Source organism: Akebia trifoliata, chromosome 1, assembly GCF_017979445.1.
Source record: "Akebia trifoliata isolate Shusen 1 chromosome 1, ASM1797944v1, whole genome shotgun sequence".
Classification (NCBI taxonomy): Eukaryota; Viridiplantae; Streptophyta; class Magnoliopsida; order Ranunculales; family Lardizabalaceae; genus Akebia; species Akebia trifoliata.
The window spans coordinates 19183684-19210263 of NC_141375.1; the positions used below are offsets into that span (position 1 = coordinate 19183684).

The 26580-nt window shown below is 36.4% G+C and overlaps 2 protein-coding genes across 9 annotated transcripts in view; one reads left to right on the plus strand and one right to left on the minus strand.

Moving 5' to 3' along the window:
• Positions 1–6536, plus strand: part of PEX1 (peroxisome 1) — a 32751-nt gene extending 26215 nt beyond the window's left edge. For 3 of the 7 annotated variants that reach the window (XM_086440750.1, XM_086440786.1, XM_086440802.1), the window contains 4 exons: positions 988–1105; positions 4997–5281; positions 5590–5690; positions 6223–6536. In XM_086440750.1, coding sequence (XP_086296876.1) covers positions 988–1105; positions 4997–5281; positions 5590–5628 — 442 coding nt within the window. In that variant the 3' untranslated portion in view covers positions 5629–5690; positions 6223–6536. Of the gene's footprint in view, positions 1–987; positions 1106–4996; positions 5282–5589; positions 5691–6222 lie in introns of those variants that run through there. The other 4 variants (XM_086440766.1, XM_086440757.1, XM_086440775.1 and 1 more) reach the window with 4 other exon arrangements.
• A 475-nt stretch (positions 6537–7011) lies between these two features.
• LOC147410839 (S3 self-incompatibility locus-linked pollen protein) overlaps positions 7012–26580 on the minus strand; it is a 40594-nt gene continuing 21025 nt past the window's right edge. Inside the window, exons 4-15 of one of the 2 annotated variants that reach the window (XM_086440825.1) lie at positions 25429–25510; positions 24178–24239; positions 23592–23686; positions 22271–22350; positions 17140–17223; positions 15130–15246; positions 14529–14614; positions 10079–10185; positions 9186–9277; positions 9009–9085; positions 7421–7735; positions 7012–7319 (exon numbers count right to left, since the gene is read on the minus strand). In XM_086440825.1, coding sequence (XP_086296951.1) covers positions 7314–7319; positions 7421–7735; positions 9009–9085; positions 9186–9277; positions 10079–10185; positions 14529–14614; positions 15130–15246; positions 17140–17223; positions 22271–22350; positions 23592–23686; positions 24178–24239; positions 25429–25510 — 1203 coding nt within the window. In that variant the 3' untranslated portion in view covers positions 7012–7313. Of the gene's footprint in view, positions 7736–9008; positions 9086–9185; positions 9278–10078; positions 10186–14528; positions 14615–15129; positions 15247–17139; positions 17224–22270; positions 22351–23591; positions 23687–24177; positions 24240–25428; positions 25511–26580 lie in introns of both variants that reach the window. The other variant, XM_086440814.1, reaches the window with a different exon arrangement.

The window sequence follows — 26580 nt, forward strand, 5'->3', positions numbered from 1 at the left end:
CATTATCCAACTGATTCCAAAGACACTAAAGAAGTTCGATAACTTGCAAGAGATGCTATAACAAAGAAGCAAATGATTTATAGATTCACTTCTAGTTTTGCACATAATGCATTTACTTGGAATATTCTTCTTCCTACTTATCAAATGATCCAGTTAAAATCTTAAACACCTGTTGGCTGTATTAGTATCTCAGGTTTCTGGAAGTTTTAACTCTCTGTGTACATAGTGGCACGATTTCTGAAATTTGGGTTTGCTGTTAGACAATAAGTGTGTCAATTTGTTACAAGATACCATGTGGACTTTTAAGAAACAGGTGCCAATTTTTTAAATCCATTTGTTAAAATAAATTCCTAAAATTATTTAGGATTTATCCTCCATGTTTTGTTAATATTTGACATACCCCCCCCCCCCCCCCCTCTCCATGTTTTGTTAATATTTGACATACCCCCAATGTTTTCAAACTGATGACATGCCTCCATTGAGTTTGGTCTTCTCTAATTGACTAGTGGACAATGACATAAATGCCCTCTTCTTCAACTTGTAATAAATAAATAAAAAATTTCCAACCTCTTAAGTAAGAGTTTGTCTTTATCATTTTATGACGTTAGAACAAAAAAATATTTGATATTTCTATCATTTTCACAATATTTTTCTTATTTCCATGAAATTGTAATTATTTCCACATAGGTTCGAATATTCCATTTCCAAACTGACCAAAATATTGATTGAAATCGAAATTTAATATCTTGGTTACCACACATCCTAGAAAGGTGTTTAATAACTGCCACGGTCTTCATTAGTGCAATTGGAGGCTTCTCTAGGTAGTTTGGTGTTTGTTGGTGTGTTGGAATTTTTGTCATACTTTAATCTGTTCCTGAAATCTTGAGAAAACTTGACGAATGTACATTAATTTTTTGCATTGCATTGCATTCTGTTTCGTGTTTCCCGGATAAAGTATGATGTGTATTGTTGTGCATAACTACACAGTCGACCAGATTTACTTGATGCTGCACTTTTGCGACCTGGAAGGCTTGATCGCCTTCTTTTCTGTGATTTCCCATCATGGCGTGAGAGGGTGGATATTCTATCAGTTCTCTCTAGAAAGGTTAGTAATGCCATTCAAATAATGCTCAAGTTCAGTTCTTTGCTATTCTTCAGGGGTTGCTGCTGGTGGATTATTTACATCATGGTTTTTTTTTTTGGTCGGTTTGGGGTGGTATATCCACTCAACTTTATCTTCAATTCGTTGTATTCAACCTAGAACTAATCCTTATAAAACCCTAAATTTTTCTACCCAAAAATCTAATTTTTTTTTCTTCCCAAAAAAAGTCATCTTGAAGCTCTTAGACCTCTAGGCAAACTTTAATATATTTGACCTTACCTTCATCCATCATTTTCTACCTTGCCTCCTTTGTAGAAAACCCTATATTTTTTTACCTAAAATTTCATCATTTTATACTTTCTCAGAAATTGTATATTACCTTGAGATTTGAAGGTTGAAGACTTGAAGTAGATAAGATCTTAAGATAGATGGATGATGAGGTTTAAAATTATTATCCAAAGAGGTTGGAGATGACTGGTTTTGAGAAGAAAAATCTGGGTTTTTGGCTAAAGGTTGAAGACGAGGACATTTGAGTCTTTTCCCCTTAGCCTATGTAGAAGACTGAGGTCAAGGGATGCATGTCATCAATGTCAAAACATAGATGGGGGTATCTCTAATATTCAGCAAAATGTGAGGGGGTATGTCTAAATCACCCAAAAAAAATGTTGTTTGGTCCATCTAAATCCTTACTAAATGGAAATACGTTATGACAACCAAAATTATCAAATCTACCCAAGGACAGCACTAAACTAAGGAATACCCGATACATGTTTAGGAAGATAAGAATGTCATGGTCTTGGCACATCTTCATCCCATCTTAACCACAAATACACATTTGGTAACAGAAATTATCTAACTACGAAATGACGTTACTATTGTAAAAAGTAAAAATCCCATGATCCTTGGTGTTTGGTAATATTTCATGAGATGATGTAGTAGAGCTGAGCAAGTTAAGATGGTTGAGTGTTGAGACTAGGAAAGACAAATTTGTAAATAAGTATATTTGAGGAAATTAAGAAATAGTTCCAATAGGAGGTAAATTAAGGAAAAGTAGTTTTGAGTGACATGGATAGAAGTTATAAGAAAATATATGAAGAAATATTCCTTGACTGAAGATATAATTCATAATAGAGTTAAATGGAAAAATAGGATTCATGATGTCTTTCGATAGAAAACAAAACAATTTTTTAGCCCTTAGATATAATGACGAAATATTTACTGAGTTGGGGTTGGTTAAACTAACCTCGTTCCTCCATTCCACCATGTCAAAAGCACATCCTAGCCCAAACAGAATGAAATGTCTGAGTGGGTTCATGTTAAGGAGTGGTGGATTTTTACACTGACTGCTAACATGACACAAACTCCTTTATCCGTGCTAGGGACTGGCAATGTAATGAAATGGGACACTACACTAGTGGAGTTGGGTTGGTGCAACAGTGAAGTCAATTTATGTAATTCTGGGTTGTTGTAATTGGGTTTAAAATCTTGTTTAGATAAAATGTTTCGGTTAGAAGAAAAACTGAAGACGATTTCACCCCAAACACCTACGATATGTTTCAAGACAATCCATTGTTTTGAAACATATCGTAGGGTGAGTTGGATAGAATTTGGAAGTGCAATTAGATAGAATCTGTCGGGATTTCTTATAGCATGGTAAAGAGGGGTTAAGAAAACATCATTGGGGAGTTGGAAAAAGTTATGTTTGCCTAAGAAGAATGGGGGCCTGGACTTTCAAAATTTGGTTACATGAATTCGGCTTTGTTGGGGAAGTGGCTTTGGAGGTTTGGGGAGGAGGAAGAGAGTCTTTGGAGGAAAGTAATTGTAGATAAATTTGGGGTGAATGATAATGGGTGGGAGAGTGGTTCAGCTAAAATGGCATTGGGGTGTGGGGTTTGGAAAGGTATCCTTAGAAGAATTCCGTATCTTAAGATAAAAGTGAAATGCAAGATGGGGAGGGGGAGTAAAGTGAGATTTTGGGAGGATTTGTGGTGTGGGAACAGTCCCCTTAAAGACATTTTCCCAGATCTTTTTGCTTTGTCGTTGAAAAGAATCAAGTCATCTCGTGTTTCAGAAGTTTTGATATTGGGGTGGCTAATTGGGATTTTGGGTTTAGAAGATCATTTAATGATTGGGAGGTGGATAATCTTGGGAGGTTAACTTCTTTGTTAGAGAGTAGTAGCATGAAGAATTCCTCAGAAGATCAGAGAGTGTGGGGAGGTACTAGGGATGGGAAATTTACGGTGAAGTCTTTGTATGATTGTATTGTTCCTAGTACCGTAACGTTTTTTCCTTATTCTTTTGTCTGGGGTGGAAAGATTCCTCCAAAGATTTCGACTTTTCTTTGGATGGCGTCTTTGGGGAGATTTGCTACTATGAACCAGTTGATTAGAAGGGGCTTTATTTCGTCAAATCAGTGTTGTATGTGTAGATCTCAGGCGGAAATGGTGGACCACTTACTCATTCATTGTCGTGTGGCTCACAATATTTGGTCGCATTTCTTATCTTTGTTTGGTATTGTGGGTTGCTTTCCTAGATCAGTCAAGTCGTCTTTAGAGTCTTAACTGTTGTGGGGAGGAGCTTTCTCATCTTCGAAACGGATTCTTTGGTTCTTGGTTCCTTTCGCAATTTGTTGGAGAATTTGGAAACATCGCAATCAATGCATTTTTTAGGGGAAAGAGGCTACGATGGAAGGATTAGTTCTTGCTATTTTAGAGCTCTTGTTTTCTTGGAGTAAACTTATAAGGAGTTTAAGGGGATATTCTTTGAAGATTTTGTTGTGAGATGGGACAGGGTTTGTTTGTTGTCGTGAGAGTCTTTTGTTTGTTTTCGTTGTTTTGTTGTTCTTTTTTCTTGTTTTCTTTTCTTTGTTTTGGGTTGGTCCTCTCGACCCCCCTCGTTTTCCCTCTTAATAAAATTATCTTTACTGATATAAAAAAAAAAAAAAAACAATCCATTGTTTCATTCCGCTTGGCTGAAGTTGGAATGTTCCACTGAGTTTTGAAACAGCTTGAAACTTTGAACCTTGGTTGTAATTACACCAATTGTGACTTCGAAGTGACATTTGGTTTTTCTCTGAGGCAAACCTAAACCATGATTTACAAAGATGCATAGATGTGCTTTTGGGGCATGCATTTGTAAAATGATCTAATATGTATCATTTCAAGACCAACCAATGCTGTGTTGCTCACACATCATGTGAATATAGTTCCTTAAATTCTTGTAGAAGGATTCACTTAGGCTTTATTTTGAACTATTTACAATGTGAATGCATAAACAACTAATGTGAATTGTTAGGATGTTTCTCATCACATCTACAAACTAGATATTAAAATCATGTATTACTAAGAGGAGGAAATGGAGTGTGAGACCCTCTTCATGGAAATTCATTTTTTATTTGTTACACCTCAATGTCGTCCCAGTTTATCTATCCTCCTTTCAGTGACACCAACTTCATAGCAGCTTTACCTCTAAGCAGCCGCAGCAGTCCTGTATATTGGAAGAACTCCATGTGTCATAGTAATTGATGCTGCTATTGGCACCCAACTTTTACTAATTACTCCCCAATTAAAGATTAACACACTTTTCAAACATTACAAAGTTTTGGCTCAATTACAATTTCAACATTACAAAACATTAGGCTTAAATAAAATCGTAAACCCCCCAAAAATTAGAATTCTTGCAACAACAAAAGAAAAACCGGAGCTGCTATTGGCACCTCCAATTTTTACTTATTCTCAACCATTCATTTATTTTCTCTACTTTTAATTGGGGTGTGAGAAGTAAAAGTTGGGGGTGCCAATAGCAGCTCTCTTTTTAATTTTTTTCTGATGTGTTTGAATGATCTCAGTAAACGTTATTTGTGGCATTCTAACTGCTTTGTCTAATTTGGTTCAGCTTCCATTGGCCAGTGACGTTGATTTGGATGCCATAGCTTCTGTAACTGAAGGTTTCAGTGGTGCAGACTTGCAAGCTCTCCTCTCGGATGCACAGCTTGATTCAGTTCATGAGCTTCTGGAAAGTGAAAATTGTGATAAACCTGGGAAAATGCCAGTAATCAGTAATGCACTTTTAAAATCTGTTGCTTCGAGAGCAAGGCCATCGGTTTCAGAAGCCGAGAAGCAGAGATTGTATGGAATTTACAGTCAGTTCTTAGATTCAAAGAAATCTGTTGCTGCACAGGTCTCTCTTTCCACGTGCATACCCTCTTTCCCTATACGTGCATTAACTACAACAATTAAAGAGAGCTTCTATTGCCACACCAACTTTTGCTAACGCCACCCCAAGATGTATGCTAATTCTTTGGTGTTTGCATATGAATTGAGGTGATGTTAGCAAAAGTTGGTGTGGCAATATAATCTCCCTAGTTAAAACATACTACACATTTATTTTAGATAGATTGTCGAACTTCCAGATGAAGTCAGTAATGTTATTATTTCTGATTTCCACTTTAGTGACACTTCTTTCGCTTACAAGCTCATTCCATGCAGTCAAGGGATGTAAAGGGAAAAAGGGCGACATTAGCATGATAGCATTGCATACTGAAGTCTCTGACATCACCTATATTGCAAAAAAGTGGAACCAAATGTTGGTAATTTTCTTTCTGACTTTGAGATTTGCTATTGGCACCCCAACTCTTACTTGTTGCATCCCAATGTTTTAAATTATTTATCACCTCCCAATTATAGATTAAAATACTCTATTCAAACATTAGAAAGATTTGGCTCAAGTTATTAATCAGCATTATAACACTTCCAGACGCTCATTCAAACAATTTCAGTAGTAGTTTACAATTGGATTAGGTTCATATAAAATCCTAAACCTAAAAATAGAAATCTAACAAAAAAAAGGGAGGAGATTTACTATTGGCTACCTAAGTTTGACTCATTCTCAACCATTCACTTATTAATTTTTATTTTTTATTTTCATTTTTAATTGGGGTGTAATAATATGTGAAGGTGCCAATAGAAGCTTTCTTATTTTATCCTCTTTTAATTTATATTAGTATGTAGTTTTGTTTTAAACCACACATAACACGAACTCAATTTTGGTTTTTACCTTCAATGATTCATTCGTATTGCAAACCGAAATGTTTCCCATGATTAACAATTTTGGCTACACAGGTGCCCATCAGCTGAATGGCACTGATGAATAACATGCATTGTTCAGGATGGACAACTGACCAACGCATCATCTTGCCAAAGTTCTTATGAGTTGCACATCTCTCTATTGAATCGTCACTACGAGGAAGAAAAGGGCCCGTGCACTGGCTTTCAACTCCTGGGAACAATATTTTATTTTATTGGGCTGTTTTTCCATCAAATAAGTGGTTCGGCTTTGCACTGTAACATTTATAAAAATATGACAGCTTTCGATTTAATGACATGCTTCAGATAAAGTTATCGTAAATCAAAATAAAATCCTTTTTTTCTTTTGCCTTCTTGGTTGCACTACTTATTCTTAAAGATGTAATAGATCTTTTACTGTTAATGAGCTTGAAACACACCAATGTAAGGATGGCTTACCCTAGTGTCAATTTTATTTTCAACAAGTCTAAAGAATAAGAAACGATTTTTAGGTAGGTTCAAGATGATGGATTTTCGTTAAAGAAACCCACAAGCACCATTTGTAAGTTTCCAGAAATTCCCCCAATTTTATAGAAAAATTTCCTGAATTTACTCTAAAGAGGCTGGACCCCTTATAACATCCGTACCAAAAGATCTGAGATTTGGGGCACCAGAATTATTAGCCCATGTGGGTGTGACATTGGCTCCAGAGTTCTAACCTACCTACCAAGAGGGCTTCTAGAATTTAAAATATCAAAATCATCTTCTCAAATTATTAAAAATTGAATTTAAAATCCAACGAACTCCTCACCAACCTAAAAGCTGAAAGGTAAAATAAATCAATAATAAAATTAAAAAATATATATAAAATAAGATATTAGATTTTTAAAGTCCCACCTCACGTTGATATACTTGCTGAACAGTGGGACAGTCTTGATAAATGATTTATAGAATATGACATTCAAATTGCTAAATTAGGCCATTATCTACAAGCCTACAACTTGTAATCTAAAGGAAGAATACATGGGCATCTAATCATTATAAAAGCCCCAGAGATGACCAACTACAACTAGGATTTTTCTTGAGAAATCTACATTCCGGGGTTCTGCTGCTGCAAAGATTCTGGATAAACTTGGCCTTCATCCCTATCATCTCTGAAGAAAGAAAGAAAAGAGTTAAGGCCTTCAGCCGAAGCTCCTCCTAAGATCCAGAACAATAGAGAACTAAATGAATTCAGCGAGTTGGGATTAGGGACCGCTTCTGTTTGTTGTGGGTGAGGTGGTTCCGGGACCTGGACTGGACCGCCTATCCTATCTGCATTGTCGATTTCAAATGGTTCTTGAACCGCAGGAGCATCATCAGCTGCACCAATTGGTAACCTAGCTTGCTCATGTACAGGTCCAGTATCAGGACCAGGTGTGGGGTCACTATTAACTGGAGTTGGGTTCCTCATGTTCAATCTCGTTATGTGCAGAGTTGAAGCGAGGATGGTAGAGGAGGTGATGTGGATGTCTGTCTGTTGCTGAAATTGAGATCGTCGATTCTGCATAAACCTTTGTAAAGCTGGTACCTGAGTTATCATAATAGAAGAATGAAGGGATAAATCCTAGGTTGTTTTATCAAAACGCACAGAGAGAATTGAAAAATTACCAAAACGGTACACTATTGATTTTTATTCTGAAAACAGTAAATTATCATTTTCAGAATTAAAATATTTAACCATAATAGTAATTTTAAAATGAACAGTGTTTTATATACAAAAAATGTCCTTATAACATCTTTTTATAGGGGGGCGTTAATGGCCAACTTTTTGGCAAAACATTTTTCAAAACATGAGTTAGAGGTTTTGGAATGGGCTGATTTTTGGTGAGGATGATCTCTACGGTGAGGAGATCATCATCACCAAAAATCAGCCCATTCCAAAACTTCTAACCCCATAAAAAACAGTTTACAAAAAATGGACGGTCCACGATTTTTCAGCTTGTAAACATGGGTTAGAAGTTTTGGAATGGGCTGATTTTTGGTTGGGATGATCTCCTCACCGTAGAGATCCTCACCAAAAATCAGCCCATTCCAAAACCTCCAACTCATGTTTTGAAAAATGTTTTGCCAAAAAGTTTGCCGTTGAACGCTACCCCTTTTTATAAATGTCTATATATAGGGTGACATTATTTTGACAAAATCCTAGACAACATTCTAGACAGCATTTTGTCTTATAAAAGTTTCGGAATGGGCTGATTTTTGTGAGGATGGTCTCTATGGTGAGAAAATCATCCTCACAAAAAATCAGCCAATTATGTAATTTCTAACCCTAGTTTATAAGTTGAAGAATCGTGAACCGTCAATTTGTAACCACTTTTCATGGGGTTAGAAGTTTCAGAATTGGCTGAATTTTTGTGAGGATGATCTACTGACCATAGAGATCATCCTCACAAAAAATCAGCCCATTCAAAAGCTTCTTAGCCATATAAGGCAAAACTTTGTCAAGAATGTTGTCTAGGATTTTGTCAAAATAACCCGACCCATATATATATATCCCCTTGTTTTTAAGTAAACAGATAGAAATATAACTGTTTTAGTACAGTGATTTTTCTTTTCAAGATTTAGTTTATTTCAGCACTCAGTGGCATTGTAGGCAATTTTCAACGTTGATGGAGATCTGAAAACCCATGAGTGATATTTGTTTTGACCATGAAAACAAGAGAGGAAGATGGCGGTGCTGCATTGGGGGTGAAATAGACAATGTAGAGGAAAAAGGAAGAAAGGGGAAGGGCTGAAAATTAATTTTTCTGAAGCCTTATATCAATTATCTTCATTGTTACTAGAAGGGGCCAGAAAATTACCTCAAATCGATTCCAGAAGTACAGAATGAGGTGTTGCATGAACACTGCAGTTGTGGCGAAGGCCAAATATGAAAAACCTAGGGAAAACATTTAAGATGTTTGACAGGAGTTAGTTTCTCAGGCATAAATAGCAGTTTAAATATAAAATAAAAATTATGTTAAGTACAAGGGACATACCATAAGGATATGAAAAGAAATAAATGTGAAAAACCAGGAAATAGAGCAAGAAGAATCGAGGAAAGAACTTCATTGATATTGGTGTGCGAACACTGCAAACAAGAGAACCACAATTGTATCACAAACGCATGTTTTAGAAAGGGCATTTCGGAATGTGTAAAATATAATGGTGCAAGGTTTTTTGGGCTACACTCCAGATATATTCCTTGTGGTGTTGGGGATTTCATGCCATTTTGGTAGGCTGCTTGGTCTGATTCATTCATCTAACGTAATGTACTATGGATTGGACAAATGGATAGTTTAGCATGAATAGTAACTCTCACAAATCGCAGCCACTCAATCTAAAAAACATTGTCTAAAGAAAATAACTCCTTCAAACCTAGAGTGAGATTGGGCTGAAACTCGACATGTGGGGGATGCTGAGAGGCTACATGATCACTTTTTTCCCCCCACCACCTCAGCTTCCAGGTAAAATAAACCCACAGCTCTGTAGAAAATCTCTATCGTGTAGCACCAGAAAGCGCGTGCACGCGTGCGCGCACACACACACACACACACACACACACACACACACACACACACAACGTGTTTTGTAAAATGGGGTTAGAGGTTTTGGAATGGGCTGATTTTTAGTGAGCTCCTCACCATAGAGATGATCCTCACAAAAAATCAGCCCATTCCGAAACTTCTAACCTCAGTTTACAAAACACGTTGCATGGTGATCCTGCCATATATATATATATATGGGGGGCGTTCAAGGGACATAAGTAAAAAACATATGTAAAAACAATCATTTTTCAAAATATGGGTTATAAGTTTCAGATTGTTTTTACATGTCCCTTGAATGCTCCCCTATATATATATATATAGAGAGAGAGAGAGAGAGAGAGAACCTGATCAGTGTAAATAGTTCACACAACCAAACGAGAATTAAGACCATGAAAGCCAGCAGTTGATCATCATAAAATTCAAATAGGAAAAATAAGATGCCAATCATAATCTGCAGAAGCCATACACAGTAATCAGTTTAGCCAATAAGACTGGGAAGGGGTACCAAAAAATTCATACAGATTTATATGGAGGATCGTTAGAGAAGCTACTTAATATAGAGGAAATATTATGAACAGTCAAAATGTATCTCTGTATCAAGGAAAAAAAGATGGTCAAGGTAACCATCACTAAGAAAAGGAAAGACATTAGGTCGGCCCTCTAGTTTACAAACTGAATCCCATCTAGATAGAATATCTTCAAAGAACACACCCTAGTTTCCCAAAAAGAAAAAGATACCCAAGATGTTAATTACAAGCTCATGTACTATCTACTCCTTTCCATCAAACACAGAAGCATTTTCTCTTTCCAAACCCCAACATCTGCAAAAGTAGTAAATGCCAGAGAATCCTCTCTTCCACAAAAGATCCTGCATTGCCAACTCTCAAAAAGGGAAAGGGCGGAATATGGGCAGCAACCAAGGAGATGTAATAACGCAATGGATTGAAACCACACCACATATGCAATGTCGATTAAGATGTGATTGACAGACTCCCCATATGGAAAAAAAGTTGGCTGAAGATATGCCACGATGCATAAGATTGTCAACAGTTAGGATTTTATTTGTAGCCGCAGACCAGAAAAGAAAACCATCTTTAAAGGCACTTTTTCATTCCATATAGCAGAAAATATATTTTGAATTGCTTGGAATCTGAATTATGTATTTATAAAATGATTTTAACCAAAAATGCATTATCTCTTGAGTCATCCCAAATCATCTAATCGTCCTCCCATGGGGATAAGGTCTCAAGGGACAATTGATCTAAGGGGCCAACAACCAAGTCTATTTTGAAGTAGTTAAAGTTTCTTCTGAAGCCAAAATCCTAGGAAACCTCCTCTCCTGTTGCCTCATGAATCTCTCGAACATGAGTTGTTTCCCAGACGATATAGCATAAAAACGTGGATATCGTTACTAAAGGGTGGGACATGCCACGCGTTTTATCTTCCCATAAAAGAAAATTTTTTTCTTTCCCCACTGTTAAAGGTGTCATTTTCCTAAAATCTAGCAGAATCTTAGAAATCCTTTCCAAGCTCCGCACCCAAAGGTATTGGGTTCCCACACTCCCACCCAAGGTCCCTCCCTCTATGACTCCTCCACAGACATGGGTGATCTGCCCCGAACCTCCAGAACCACTTTCCTAGCAATGACACATACATTTCTTTGAGACTACGGGTACTCTACCCCCTTGCTATTTGGATTTACGAAGAATATTCCCCTTCATCAAATGGAACTTGTGTTTACATTACTCATTGCCCCAATGAAAATCAAGGATCAATTTATCCAATCTCATTTCCATACTTTTGCGAAATATGAATAGATAGGAAATAGATTGGGATAATGGCTAGGGTACTCTTTAATAAGGTCATCTCCCCCTTCGAAAGATATTTATCTTTCCACGTCCTTAGTCACCTACCCATTCTCTCAACAACGGGCTCCCATATCGATTTATTTATACATGGAGCCCCATGGAAGAGACCCAAATAGAAAGAGGCAAGTATCTAGTTTATAGCCCAAGACACCCACCAAGGCATCAATGTGAGGAATTGATTCTACAACACATACCTTCATCTTGTTTAGGTTGAGGGGAATCCTTAAGACATTCAAAGCAGCACAACATAATGTGATCTGCTCCATGGTAGCATCAAGGAATGTGAAGGCATAATCAGCAAATTGAATATGGGAAATCCTCAGTTCGTCCATCTCGACCTTAAAACCCACTAATTCGCTAACATCGGTTGCCCTCCTCATCTCTACAAAGCTTTACTCACGATTTTAAATATAAAGGCGACAAAGCTTTACTCACGATGTTAAATATAAAGGCGACAAAGCTTTACTCACGATGTTAAATATAAAGGCTATAAAGAATACCCCTGCCTTAATCCCCTAGAGCTCTTGAAATAACCAACTGGAGTCCCATCAACCAGAATGGAATAGGATATTGATTCAACTCATTTCTTGATTCAACGAGCCCATTTCTCATAATCATATATCTCAAAAAATCCAAGTTGACATGATTGTATGCCTTTTTCCAAGTCTAGTTTATCTAGCATCCCCAACAACCCTTCTCACATCCTTGAGTTGTTACACTAATTTGTAATCAAAAAGCCCATCCAAAGTTTGTCTTCCTTTGATGAAGGCCCCTCGCCCTTGCTCTTGAACTATCACAAACCTATTACTTCTTTCAGTCTGTTGGTCAAACTTTTCATGTAATCTATAAATAGACCCCACTACATTGATTGACCATAATCATAAATATCTTCGACCCCAATCTTCTTTGGAATTAGAACTACAAAAGTGATATTGAAGCTATAATCAAGGAATCCTCCATCTTGAAAATCCTTGACCACCTCAATGAGGTTATTGCTAATGATATCCAAACAGATCTTCAAGAATAGAAAATCCATCAAGCCCAAGAGCATAATTTTTTTTTTGATCGGTAAAGATAAATTTCTTGAAAAAAGAAAACGAGGGGGGTCGAGGGGACCAACCCAAAACAAAAAGAAAAAAAGACAAAAGAAAAGTAAACAAGCGAAACAAATACAAATTACTCTCTCAACAAAGAGCAAACCCTATCCCATCTCACAACGAAATCTACAAAGAAGACCTCATTAAATTCTTTATAAATGTTGCTCCAATAGAACATGAGCTCCAAAATAGAAAGCACTAATCCATCCAACGTAGACTCTTTCCTCTCGAAGATGCGGTGATTACGCTCTTTCCAAACACCCCAGTAGATAGCGAATGGAACGAAGAACCAAAAAATCCGTTTCGAAGACGAGAAAGATCCTCCCACACCAACCAGAGATCTAAAGTCGACTTAACTGAACTGGGGAAGCAGCCCACTAAGCCAAACAGAGATAAAAAATGAGACCAAATGTAGTGAGCCACCCGACAATGAATAAGTAAGTGATCCACCATTTCCGCCTGAAATTGGCACATACAACACTGATTGAGTGAAATAAAACCTCTTCTGATTAACTGGTTCATAGTTGCAAGTCTCCCTAAAGTTGCCAACCAAAGAAAAGTCGAAATCTTCCCACCCCGGATTGGACCAAAAACATAATGGAATAAAAATTTACAGGATATTCTTACCTCCATGGTTGGAATGCTTGCTGTAATGCCAAAGCTCCCTTGGTGTGACTCCAAGGTATGAGGATATTCCTCTCTCATTCTCCATCTGTTATTCTTCTTCATTTTCCGTTTTGGAGTATAATCATACCACATAAACCCTAGTCAATCCATTCATCTTCAACCAAAAACCCTCCATAAACTATCTAAAACCTAAGATGAAGGTTGGTGGACTGATTTTAGACGGTTGTTTGAGGTGTGGGGTTGGAATTGGTATGCTGTCCAGGTATTCGACAGCAAGTTAGGTTTTAGGGTTAGGGTTTGAGGTATTTTAGAGGGTTCAGAGGGTGGACAACAGATTGAAGTGTTGGTTAGGTTGGATATGCTGTTCAGAGATAATGCAACATGTTGCAATCAACCAATGTTTTCTGTGAACCTTCTCCTTGGGTGGGATACCCTTGGTCTTAGATGAGTCTCCATTCTTGAGGATTGAATATGATTTATCATTTAATTAGTATGCTTTGGTTTCTAAAGTCATCAAGGCTTCACTCAACAAATCAGGGGCCACAAAAACAATTTGGAATAGTTCCAATTGCACCGTTCTCCATCTGATGAGTCACTCACCTTTCATCATGAGTACCCAATTGCGACAAAACCGACTCTTTTAGTGATCCCAACGCACAAGATCCAATCAACCCTGCATGGATCATGATGTCTCTACATGTATTCATTGATGCCGTTTGAATTTGAACAACTGCCTTTTTGGACCAAGGGATTTAACCCCCTTTTTAATTCTGTGAGATATTGCCCTGTAAACCTTGATAGAGCCAGGAACTGGGTTCTTCTTCCTAATCTCTCCTGATAATCCCATCATTGACCTTTCTCCTTGCTCACGGGTCAGTGGTGATAGATTCCATCACCTGTTGAACTTGGACATGCCTTAGTCACTGGTGGATTGCCAAATGAACAGCCATAAACTACATCTGAAACCCTCAGAATGATTTTGCAGAGAAACCATCCATATGAAGGGATAAATGACGGAATCTTGACCTACTGGTCACAACCTTAATGGACGTTGCTACAAGGTTCTCCACTTGAAGAGTCTTTTCATTAATGTCCAAAAGACCCCCCAATGTTGAGCCAATTTTAATTCTTTTTTATATACAAGTTTCTCTTTCTTTAACTCATCCAAATATGTGACTTAACCAGACAAGAAATATACTTACTGGTACAAAGACCAATGATTCAATGACATGCACAAAGATCAACTGGAAAGTTGGAAGCTGATGTCGGGCGTGGTGTTCAAGCTGCACTGCAATAAATGGCAAAAAGGAAATGATTCACATCTGAAAACAATTTCAACCGGAATCCAACAGATAAATTAATTAATAATCTCCAGAAAAATCGAGAAATAATATATATATATAGATAGAGAGAGAGAGAGAGAGAGAGAGAGAGAGAGAGAGAGAGAGAGAGAGAGAGAGAGAGAGAGCACTGCAGCTCCCATGGGATACTGATGCCTCTCCCACTTTCTTGTAGTGTGTGGATGTGGGTGTGTGTCTATTGATGTGGACTGCCCACTTGATCAAGCATCATTTTTCAGGGCGGAAGCCCAAAAAACTGTGATTGTGAAATCCACCTCTCTTCTTGGCACCAAATAAAGTTTGTTCAGTGTCGGACAAAGAAGTTTATTAATCATACAATCAGAAATATCATATTATGCAATGTTTGGTTTATAGCCCACCCAACAGCAGTTATTTGGAAAACCTTGTTATTGAGCAACATGACAGTGATGTCAGTTAAAAACAAAATAAAAAAGAAGAAAACCTGTGAACTTAAGCATGCGAGTCTGTGTCTCTCTGAGAGTAAATGAGACCGACATCGTTGTTGTGAAGAAAACGAACAGTGCCATAATAAGCACACCACACTTGGTGACAAGATAATCTGCATGGATAAGGGAGAAAAGCATATTAGACCAGAATGATTTTTTTTCCCTTTTATCCAGAGATAGTCAAAGGATTTCTTGCTCTTCTCAAAAATCACATATAATATTAATTTCTTTTTGTACAAAAAATCAACTGCATTTACATAATGCCAAATCCAAATCAACCACATAAAGTCTTATCACACCTATGAGCTATGACCATTCGCTTATTTAAGAAAAAAAAATCCACCTGAAGCTTGCTTAAGAGTTACTGAATTTCTCAGTAAATGTTTGACAAATGCTACTTATTATTTTTTTTTTTAATAAGTTAAAATTTTATTAATGAAAAGGGGATGGGATGCTACTTATCATGTCCAATTAATTTTTTTGGATATTACAACACATCTGTGAAACTAACTTATGCATTGGGGGTCTTCTTAGGTATGAACGTGACCTTCACCAACTATTAACAACACAGCTCCTTCAAAAGAAAGTTAATGGGCAGTAATTTCCAAAAGTGGCTTTTAAGGCATTGAAACTCTGTAAGAATCAGCGGGCTCCCATTTTATGTACATAAGCATGGTACAGATGTAAGTGTGCTATTTCAAGGGCAATTTTTTTTTACTGAAGCTCAATGACAGAATTAATTCAGGTCACTTCAATCCAAAGCTTCCCATGAATTTCTTTACTTCTATCAGATACCATCCCCTTCTAAAGCTCTACCTGCTTTCATCTGTGACAGTATGTTCTTACTTCTAAAACATTAAGTCTACAAAAGCATGTATGCTCTAGGATTTTCAATGTACCTCTTGCTAGCCCCAAATCTCTTGAGTGGTCCTCATTGAATAATTTATGAAAATAACCCCACCACCATTCCCTAATGTCTTCATCTTCGACTTCAATGCATCTAACTTTATATAAGTATTTAAGCTTTCTTTCTCTGATTAATGCAAGCTAGTAGACATCTTTCTACTTTAACAGGTACATAATCTGATACAGATCATCATATGTTGTATGCTTAGCTTCACTTGCCGCACTTTTTTCTTCATTTTTAAACTTTTTTCTAAAAAAAGTTTAGTTCTAGCTATTTTTTTATAGAAAAAAAAAAAAATTATTGAAAAAAAGATGAGAAAGGGGGCCACAATACAAGAAATAAAACAAAAGAAAATGATAAGAAACTACATGCTCCTCAAGCTACACTTAAACAAGAAGTCCTCAAAAAAGGTTCCTTTCTAAAAACTACTCTAATAGAAAATTAGATCGGGAATGGAAATGATAACCTCATGCAAAGGATGCTCTTTCCCTTCAAAGATCTTACTACTCTGTCCAAATCGGAGACCCAAAACACGACAAAAGTTTGAGTTAAGGACCATAAGATTTTTTTTTAGGGAAGTTCCTTTAAGATGCCAACTTCGGAAAATGCTAAAAGAAAAGTGGGAAAGCACCAAGAAATTCTGAAGAGATATAAGAAGTAAGCTCACACCTCTATAGCAAAGGAACAATGGATAAGTAAATGGTTAACTGATTCCCCATTCAATTTGCATAAGAAATAGAAGTTGGCCAAAGAGACACCTCTGAACATGATGTTACCCATTGTTAAGATCATTTCAAGAAAAACAAACCAAACGAAGAAAGAGATTTTGGAAGTAACTTTCAGTCCCAATATGACTATGTTTGGAAAGGAATTGAGATTATCTAGGGTCAACAATTTATAGATAGTTTTTACAAAAGTGAAGACATAAATTTATTAAGCAGAAATATCATTATCATTCGAAGTATTTTGATGAAGTATAATGCTAGACGATCTCTCAATATACCAATCAGCCCCATTATTAATAAAATAAGATTAAAAGGAGGGGGGCAAGAAATATCTGTCTTATCTCCCATGTGAGAAAAGGCTAGAGTTCACAAACCTCCAAATCTTGTAGAACCTTCTGTTGGTTCATGTGCATAGCTCAGATCAAAGAATTCCTTTGTTTGATAGTTATATAGATAACCTGTGCATTGAACTCCCAAAGCCATACTCAGAAACATGAACATCAGATTGCAAATAAACACGTGAAATCAAGCTCAATCTGATTCTATTGAAAGCATTAAGAAGAATATAATCAGTTTCAAACCGTAAGTACAATTTCACACCTCATAAACATCAGAGTGAAACATTTCCAAGTTTAGAATTCATCGAGACCACTAAATATACAATGCTAAGTATTTCACCTAAACAGGAATGTAACAGTTCAAAAAATCTTAATAAGAGTTGACAAGTAAAAAATCGAATAATAAAGTTTGTAATCCTTACACAAAGAAATCAGTCCTGTTTTAGTTTTCTTTAGACACAGGTTGTCTAATACTAAGTTATTCACACAATGCATATAATGTACCTAATTAATTGCAAGCAAGAATGATACTTAGACATTAAAAAAACAATTATGCAGCTAGATCTAGGTTCAAACGTTCAAAAATTGTCTCCAATCTGACAAGAGCCTACTCAGACAATTTGGGGCTTGGTCAATTGCTACTGATTTAACCTATTTTAAGAAAAATAAATAACTTTTTTTTTTTTGCTTATAAATAATTCAAATAATTTCACTTCTATATGAAACAAAAAATGATTTAAAAAAAAAAAAAAATCCTAGCTGTTGAGATAACTAACATATACATGATAACAGTTTACAAAAACACCTGAAAAGTCAAATTGAGACTCGGTTGAACGCATTTTCACAATTTCAATACCTTGAAGCTTACAAAAATTGCATAAACATGCCAAAAACGTCAATAATCAGAATATTAACACTTAAAAAGTTAATAATAATAATAATTTGGAGTTACTCAGAGAGACTTGTCAATAAAAACCACGATCACCTACTTTAGTTTTTCAGAATTAACTATACAAAATAAAAAAGAATTGAATCAAACCAAGAAACTAAAAAACCAACAAGTCTTAGGCTAACACCATGAGCTTTTATCAAGCTCTAGAAAGGAGTATGGCTGTAATTGGAGGTTGATCTGAATTGCTGGCCAAAATTTTGGAGCATTTTTTGACTTCACAACCATGATTTAAACAAACTGAAACTTGCTATACCATATGAGTTCAAAGCATACCACAAATAAATGAAAACTAAAGCATGAATTCAAAATGGTTAAACAAATTGCATACCACTTGAAGCTATAGTAAGCACAAATGCTGATGCAACCATGTTCAAGAGGAGGGTATGATGTCAACACCCAAAAAAAATTATGTGGCATCAATTTTGGAGTTCTCTTTTCTGGAGTACAGTGATTTATGTACATTTAGAAGCAATGTATTAAAATTTTTTTTTTATCGATAAAGATGAATTTATTAAAAACCAAAAAAGAGTGGGGGGTTGAGAGGACCCTCCCAGAACAAACAAAGACACAAAAACGCTATACAAGAAAATTAACCTGACAAGGAACAAACCCTATCCCATCTTACAACAAAATCCTCAAAGAAAATCCCCCTGAATTCTCTATAAAGTTTGCTCCAAGTGAAAAGAAGCTCCAAGATTGATAAAACTAATCGATCAAACGTAGAAACTTTTCCTTCAAAAATGCCCCCATTCTGATCTAACCAAATTCCCCAACAGATCGCAGATGGAATCAAGAACCAAAGAATCCGTTTTGACGACGTGAACGAACTACCCCAAGCCGACCAAGACTCCAAAGTCTGTTTAACTAAGCAAGGAAAACACCCCTCTAACCCAAACAAAGATAGGAAGTGCGTCCATATAAGGTGTGCCACCCAGCAATGAATAAGAAGGTGATCCGCCGATTCAGCTTGAGATCTACACATACTGCATTGATTCGGCGAAATGAAGCTTCTTTTGATTAACTGGTCCATAGTTGGGAGTCTTCCCAAAACCGCCATCCACAGAAAAACTGAAAACCTAGGGGGAATCTTACCTCCCCAGACAAAGTTGTGAGGGAAGGACGAAGTACTCCTTGGAGCAATCCCAGCATACAAAGATTTAACCGTGAATTTCTCATCCCTAGTACTGCTCCATAGTCTCTGGTCACCCGAAGTACTCCTGATGTAGCTATTCTCCACCAAACTCACTAATCTCCCTAATATCTCCACCTCCCAATCATTGAAAGTTCTTCTAAAACCAAAATCCCAATTTGTCACCCCATTTGTGAAATTTTTGACAAGAGAGATAACTTGGTTCTTTTTTGAGGATAGAACAAAAAGGTCGGGAAAAAGGATCTTAAGAGGTCCTTCCCCACACCACCAATCCTCCCAAAATCTCACCTTACTCCCATTCCCAACTTTGAATTTCACTTTCTTCTTAAATAATGGAAGTCTTCTATGTAGAATTATTCCAATCTATGTAGAAAATAAAAATAATTTCACAGATACGATGGAAATTGGTGGAAATCTTGAGAAAATTGTCTCTGAAATTGTAGGAAATGATAAAACAAACATGAACTCACACTAATAAGTCATTAAACTACAAGAAACAACAGTATGGAATGCGGAAATGAAGATCAATAGTGTTCAACTACATGTTGGCATAGGTATCTAGTTTATGACTGCCAAAACAATCCATATTATACATCAAAATGAGAATTAGTAATAGCATTCCCTCATGTAGCAGTTTGGGCTCCCAATGTCCTTCCAAGGCATCTCTCTTTGTCTAGTGAACTGCACTAGGAAAGATTCATACATTGGATCAGGTCATCTATAGGAGTTTATGCGCTCCTAACATTTGTGTCCTTTGTATAAGGATGGGGAATTGGTGACTCATATGAATTTCCAAAAGAGTAAGGTCTTTGCGGTGTGAAGGGTGGATGACGTAGATTGGTTGGCTGCAGCTCTTGGGTGCCAAGTTGGGTGTTCGACTAGTTCTTATTTGGGGCTGTCTCTAGGCACTCCATACAACAGTAGGAGTATGTGGGATCCGGTAGTGGAGAAGGTGGGGAAGCGGCTGAGATGTTGGCAAGCAAATTTCTTTTCCAAGGGAGAAAGCTGACTCTTTTGAAGAATACTCTTTCTAGTATTCCGATTTTTTTCCTCTCTCCAAAATGCCAAGATGTGTGTTGCAGCTAGAAAATATGTTCCAGAATTTCCTTTGGCATGACAGGGATAAGGGGAAATTCCATCTTGCTAGCAAAACAAGGTTAGTATGCCGAAGAATAAAGGTGGGTTAGGTGTTCGTACATTGGGCGACATGAACAAGGCTCTTTGGAGGAAGTGGTTGTGGTGCTTTGGTGAGGAGCCCAACAAATCTATGGAGGAAGGTAGTGGCAGCAAAGTTTGGTGAGAACAAGTTTGGGTAGGAAACTGGGGTGAAGAGGCGTTCATATGGATGTGGAGTTTGGAGAGGCATACTCAAGGTGATGCCGTTGTTCTGGTTAAGAGTTCACTTCAAGGTTGGGTGTGGGAGCACATTTTGCTTTTGGGCGGATCTTTGGTGTGGGGAGCTCTCTTTAAAGGACAGATACCCTCGTTTGTTTGGCCTATCTAAAAAAAACGGCTTCCCATCTCTAAGTTCTCGGTGGTTTTGAAGGGTTGGTTGGTTGGGATTATCGTTTCAGAAGGGGTTATAATGATTGGGAGGTGAAGGAGTTGGCTTCTATAACTGACCTTTTGGCCGGAACTTCCTTATCTCTTGGTAAAATTGATAAATGGTTGAACACAGGGACCAAGGAAAGTGTGTTTTTGGTGAGACCATTCTTCAGGTCTCTTCAGATTGAGGATGGTGCGTCTTTCCCAGTGGTGGCCATTTGAGAGCCAAAAATCCCATCAAAGATATCTGAATGACTTCCTTCTTTGGACTGCATTCTTATGTTGGATGGCACCTTATCCATCAGGGTCTTTGCACTCCGAACTTTTGTTGTATGTGTAGCAGAGATGGAGAGTCTGTGAGCCATCTTTTCTTGCATTGCTTGATGGCCTGGGATGTTAGGATGTACTTTTTCGATCTTTTTGGTGTTGTTACTTGCCTTCCCTCGTCTGTGAAAGGCCTTTTTGAATCATGGATGGGGTGGAGCTCCCCCTTCAGGTTGGCAAAGCGAATTCTGTGGTCTTTTATTCCATTTGCCTTGTTGGGGCCTATGGAAAGAAAGGAATCGCTGAATTTTTTATGGAAAGGAGGTTCCTCTAGATAGTATAATTGTGTTGGTTAAAGGTTTCTCGTTTTATTGGTGTAAAGCCTTTGAGAGGTAAGATGTGTTCTTTGAGGATTTTATAGGCAGATGGGAGTGGGTATGCAGATTGGGGTGATTGTTTTCCGGGGCCTGTTAACGTGTCTGTTGTCATCTCGACCACTTTTTAAACTAATGCATTTGCTCATCGGGGAAAGAAAAAAAAACAGTATATTGGATAGACACCATATCTGTTACTGGCATGATGAAAAACAAAATCTTAACATATTAAAAAGGAAAAGTACAAATTGAAGCATGGTACCAACATATTGGATGGACACCATACCCATGTTTGTATCTTGGATTTTTCAGGAGCTAAAAAGTCATAACGGTACCTATATTTGTATCCAGACATGGGCATCTTAGAGCAGTAGATCACCTAGTTTATTGATTGATTATTTTCTCTTCCACCATTCTGTGTGCGTGGGAGTTACTGAAATACAGTGTTTCATCAGTAACAGAGTTGTGATTATAGGTGTTACTCCTCCATGTCACACGCTATATTTTATATGCTCAATTTGGTGAATCTACAGCACTTTGCCTGTTAGTGGGAACAATGCATTTGCACCTAAGCCTCATGCACACATATGAGGAATGTAGACTATATATTCTAATGTATTTGATAGTCATACCAGAACTTAAAAGCATTATACACATCCCTTTAATTTGACTTATTTGAGTATCAATTTAGACGAACAAAAACTCGCTATCGCTCCAGCTAAAACAAATATGCATCATTGCATTGCATTGATACTTTTCTACTAATGCGTTGAATACAAAAAAAAAGGAGAATTTTTTTTTTTATAGAATATAAAAGGAGAATATAAAAGGCAATCATCAAATTAAATCTATGATCCACTAACCCAGGAAAAAGATATTTACCTTGACCAGGAGTACTCAATAGACTATTCATCAAAATGGTGTCATAGCCAATAAATCTGTTAATGAGAAGTTGTTGCCACCTGGAAAAGAAAAGTTTTCACATTAGAAAGTAACTAAATGTCCATCCTTCTTTTTGAAATATGAGTTGTCTATCTTAAGTTTATATGTCACTATTGCAATGTCATATCCATCACAAAGTCAAGGACTGCATTCCCCATTTCATTTCTTCTCTAATTCCAAGTCCTACAGGCAACCTCACATATTCTTTACTTGTCTTCCCTAGATGATTATTTAAGTCTTCACCTATAAATATCCTCTTTCCATCAGGATAAATATTTTTCTCTTCATATATTAAAATAAGAAATAAATAAATCAAAGCACGATGGTATACCTTTAGATTGACAGTAATTCACGAGTTGTGCATCACCTTAAAGACGTGTCAAACGATAGTAATATAAGAAAAAAATTTAAGGGCAAGGGAAGATTTGATGTGACTTCTCATTCATTTCACTTTTTTGTTTATGTTTGTAATTATCTCTCCTTTCTTGAGATGGATGATTGCAAAGACTAAACCGATCTAAAAAAAAAAACAAAAAACAAAAACAAAATAGAAGTGGACTCATTCATTAAATGTAGGAGTAGTCTAGGTAGGGATCAACTAAGGGAGAGAAGACTCACATTGCTTGGTCATGTCCAACAATGACCAAGACAGCTTGTGCAAGTTGAAGGTAATAAAAGAACTATACGAAGACCAAAAATTATGTGTATGAGAACATGAGAAAAGATATGAAAACACTCGAACTAATAGAAGACGTAATTTTAGAAAAAATTGAATGAGGGTAAAGGATTCAATCAACCAATCCCAAAACATTTTTGAGACAATGCTTTGATGACAATGAATTATCACTCCTCTCTAGAAACAATTCTCTATCTTTTCTTCTATCTAAAAAGCTAAAGTTCATTTGACATAGGGAGAGTGAAAAAGTTGGAACAAAAGTTTCAATGTGACACTTCACCATATATTTTCAATGTTGTCATAATAAACCATAGTGAACGAGATGTTTACATGCATCTATGTACGGCCATATCTGTGTCGGCATGGTTAATAACAATAAAAGTGGCATGTTGATTTTACATAGTTTTCTACAAATTCGATTGAGTATTTATTTCCATTTCTATGTTGTGGCATAGTGTGAAAACACATCAGAACTATCATTACCATCTGATGCACAGGTGCTGAAAACAGCAAGATTAGTCTCTTCCAAGCACAATAGCAAATGCACCAAAGAATTGTAACTAAAAAAGATGCAGTTACTTCAACCTGTTCCCAAAGCAGGAATGTCGAGCAGATATGCTAATGTTAACAGTGTGTATGCTGTGCCGAGATTTAGCTCCTTCTGGTAGCAAGAAATACCCCTGCAAGATAAATAATACCCTAAATATGAAAGCTGAAACCTGGCTTAGATGGTACCAGGATGGAAACCTGAATCGGGGAGACAACTAGAGTTCGCCTACGGCACGGGCATCCTCTGTGGGATTAAGAGAGTAAAAGAGGAAAAATAATAAAATTGGAAGGGTATTATCAGACAATCTTTGGAGTTAAAAGGGTAAAAGAGGAAAAATAGTAGCTGAAAGGGTATTATTGAAAGAAGGGAGAGGGGAGGAGAGGAAAGACAATAAAGTTAAAGGGGATAAGAGAGAAGACAATACAGTGGGGCCCACACAAAAGGGTAGACGGGATGTTTGTCCCCCATAACTGTAGCAAACGGTGGGCCTTACAATTATGTTTTATATAGATGGATTCAATGTAATAAAAGACAAATAAAATTAAAAAATAATAATAATGCATAGATAAAGTGAATTTTTTCTTCTGATAAGTATGAAAAAAAAAAAAGTGACAGTATGACCTTCTCCACAGTGTACAAATATGTTGGTTCAAAAGACCTGCCTCTCTTCTCAAGCCATTGCACTGCAACAGAAAGCAAAATTTACCACAATAAACTAAGACAAGATAGGACAGTTCAAACAAGAGACACTGCATCTAAACGAGATAGCTTTCTGTCTTATTTATTTTAGTTGCATAAATATCATATGCCATTTTGCTAAAAAAATATGAATAGTACTAGCAATGAAGAAATTATCTGACTGAAATAAGGAACATAAGACATACCGAAACACTGCCAAAATGCCAGAATAGGTTGTAACACGAGATAAAAGACAAGGTACCCATCAGGGTAGACTATCAAGATGGACCAGAAGCACATGGGGTACACGTGCAGGAGAGGGGGGGGGGGGGGTTAAGACCCCCATTAATTGAATCAAATTGAATGAACTCGTAGGCCAAAAAAATCGATGTAATTGAATATTTCTAATCATCTCATCAATCGTGTTTTACTGGTCATTTTTCAAAAAAACATTGTTTCTAATCTTTCAAAAGAAAGTGAAACTTGGATGATTGATCATTCAAGAGAAAAAACTTTTGGCATAGTAGTCTCCAACGTTTGAATGGTATATCCAATCAAAAAAACATTTGTACACCCACCATAGATTGTCAGAGGAGTCTGTTTTCCTGGTGAAACAGATTTACTAGGTTCCATTTGTATTCAGTTCATCCAATCTGTCGCATGGATTTAATAAATTCATGGACTCAATTCCTAATTCAAGTTATTAATGCAGCACCTTCATAAATTGAATTTGTTCAATATATAAATCGAATTCATTCAGTTGGTGAATCACATTCAATTTAAGAGACCATGTACACATCTACAATGTAGTTCAAAAAAAGGTAATAGACAAGAAAAAATTCTTTGATTGGTCCTAAATGTGAATCAAAATCATTTTCTTGATTTCTCCCAAATTGTTCAATCTACCAATTATGAACAGTTCATTGGTTCACGCATCCTTATAGTTATGGCAAATCGTTGCAAATGAAATTTGCCTCAAATTCGTAACTACATTGCAAATTTATTAAATTAATGTTGAATTATTTCCCCTAATTCGCCTCAAATTTGAAATTGCAATCATGAGTTGGTATGGCCAAAACTGGTTACAACATGATTGTAGGTCAGCAGATCTAGGAACCTCCACTACATTCACTCCTTGCCATTACCAAATAATTAGGGGGTGTATGAAATAGAATTAAAAAGGACAATAATTACCTGCAAATGAGTTAATTCTATCCAAACGAAACATACGTAACCACTTGGGAATATCTATAAGCATATCTGTACCTGCAACATTCTGTATTCCAAATTTCAGTTACAAGAAAAGAATCTTACACTGTTTAAAGACAAAGCCGGAATTTTAAGTTGTGTCAGAACACGATACTAAGCTCACATTTACAATTAAGTAGAGAAGAAAACAAACAAAACTCATATATTCTTCATCATACTAAGTATAGTAAACCATGAACCCACACATCCTAAATGTTAAGATCACTGAAGCCTTGGTATGAATAAATATAATATTTGACAAACCACTTCCATTGGTTGTCAGATAAATTTGTTATATTGATTGGGATCGAACTAAATTTGTTTTATTTCACTGTTACACCAAATTTAAATTCAAGAATTATTTTCATTGATATTTCAGAGTTTGGGAATAGCTTCGCTCAAAATCCCTATGGTGTGGATAGGCTTCACCTCATGTCCTCATCTATAGCTTAACCAGTGTAATCTTTTTCAAACTTTAAAAGATTTTACAAACATTATTTACATAAATAAGGAACTTTTGCAAATATTATAAATTGACTGTAGACTGAAGTTAATTTTCATGACCAAGGAAATAGTTCATGGTTGACTTTTATTTTGATAAGCAAAAGATTTATCAAGGATTGAATATGGTTGACCAGCTTTATTTATAATTTCATTTGTAACTGAAAATGATCTAAAAGATTAGGAAATCCTAGTGCATCAAATGTATGCTTATAATATGTTTTCTAAGCATAGTATCACAACTTGACATTTTTCCACGAGATATAGCTATTCATTTCCATTTCCTCAAAGACATACAAAAACTTAATAGTTTTTTTCATAAACATTTCTAGGGCATAAAATGGGTCGGATTTTATCCAAAATTCAAGTGATCCAAAGTCTGAATTTAGTTGGTTTGGACAGTTGGAGTAGATCCAAATTCAAAAATGGGTTGAATATGGTTTGATGTCCCTTGATTCAAGTCGGATCCGGATCCATCCCTATATCCTCCTAGATCTAAATGATATTCCTTTGAAAATTATATTTTTAGACCTTTCAAAACATCCTTTTCTACTTCTTTAATACAACATGAATACTTACAAAATAAAAGAATTATAA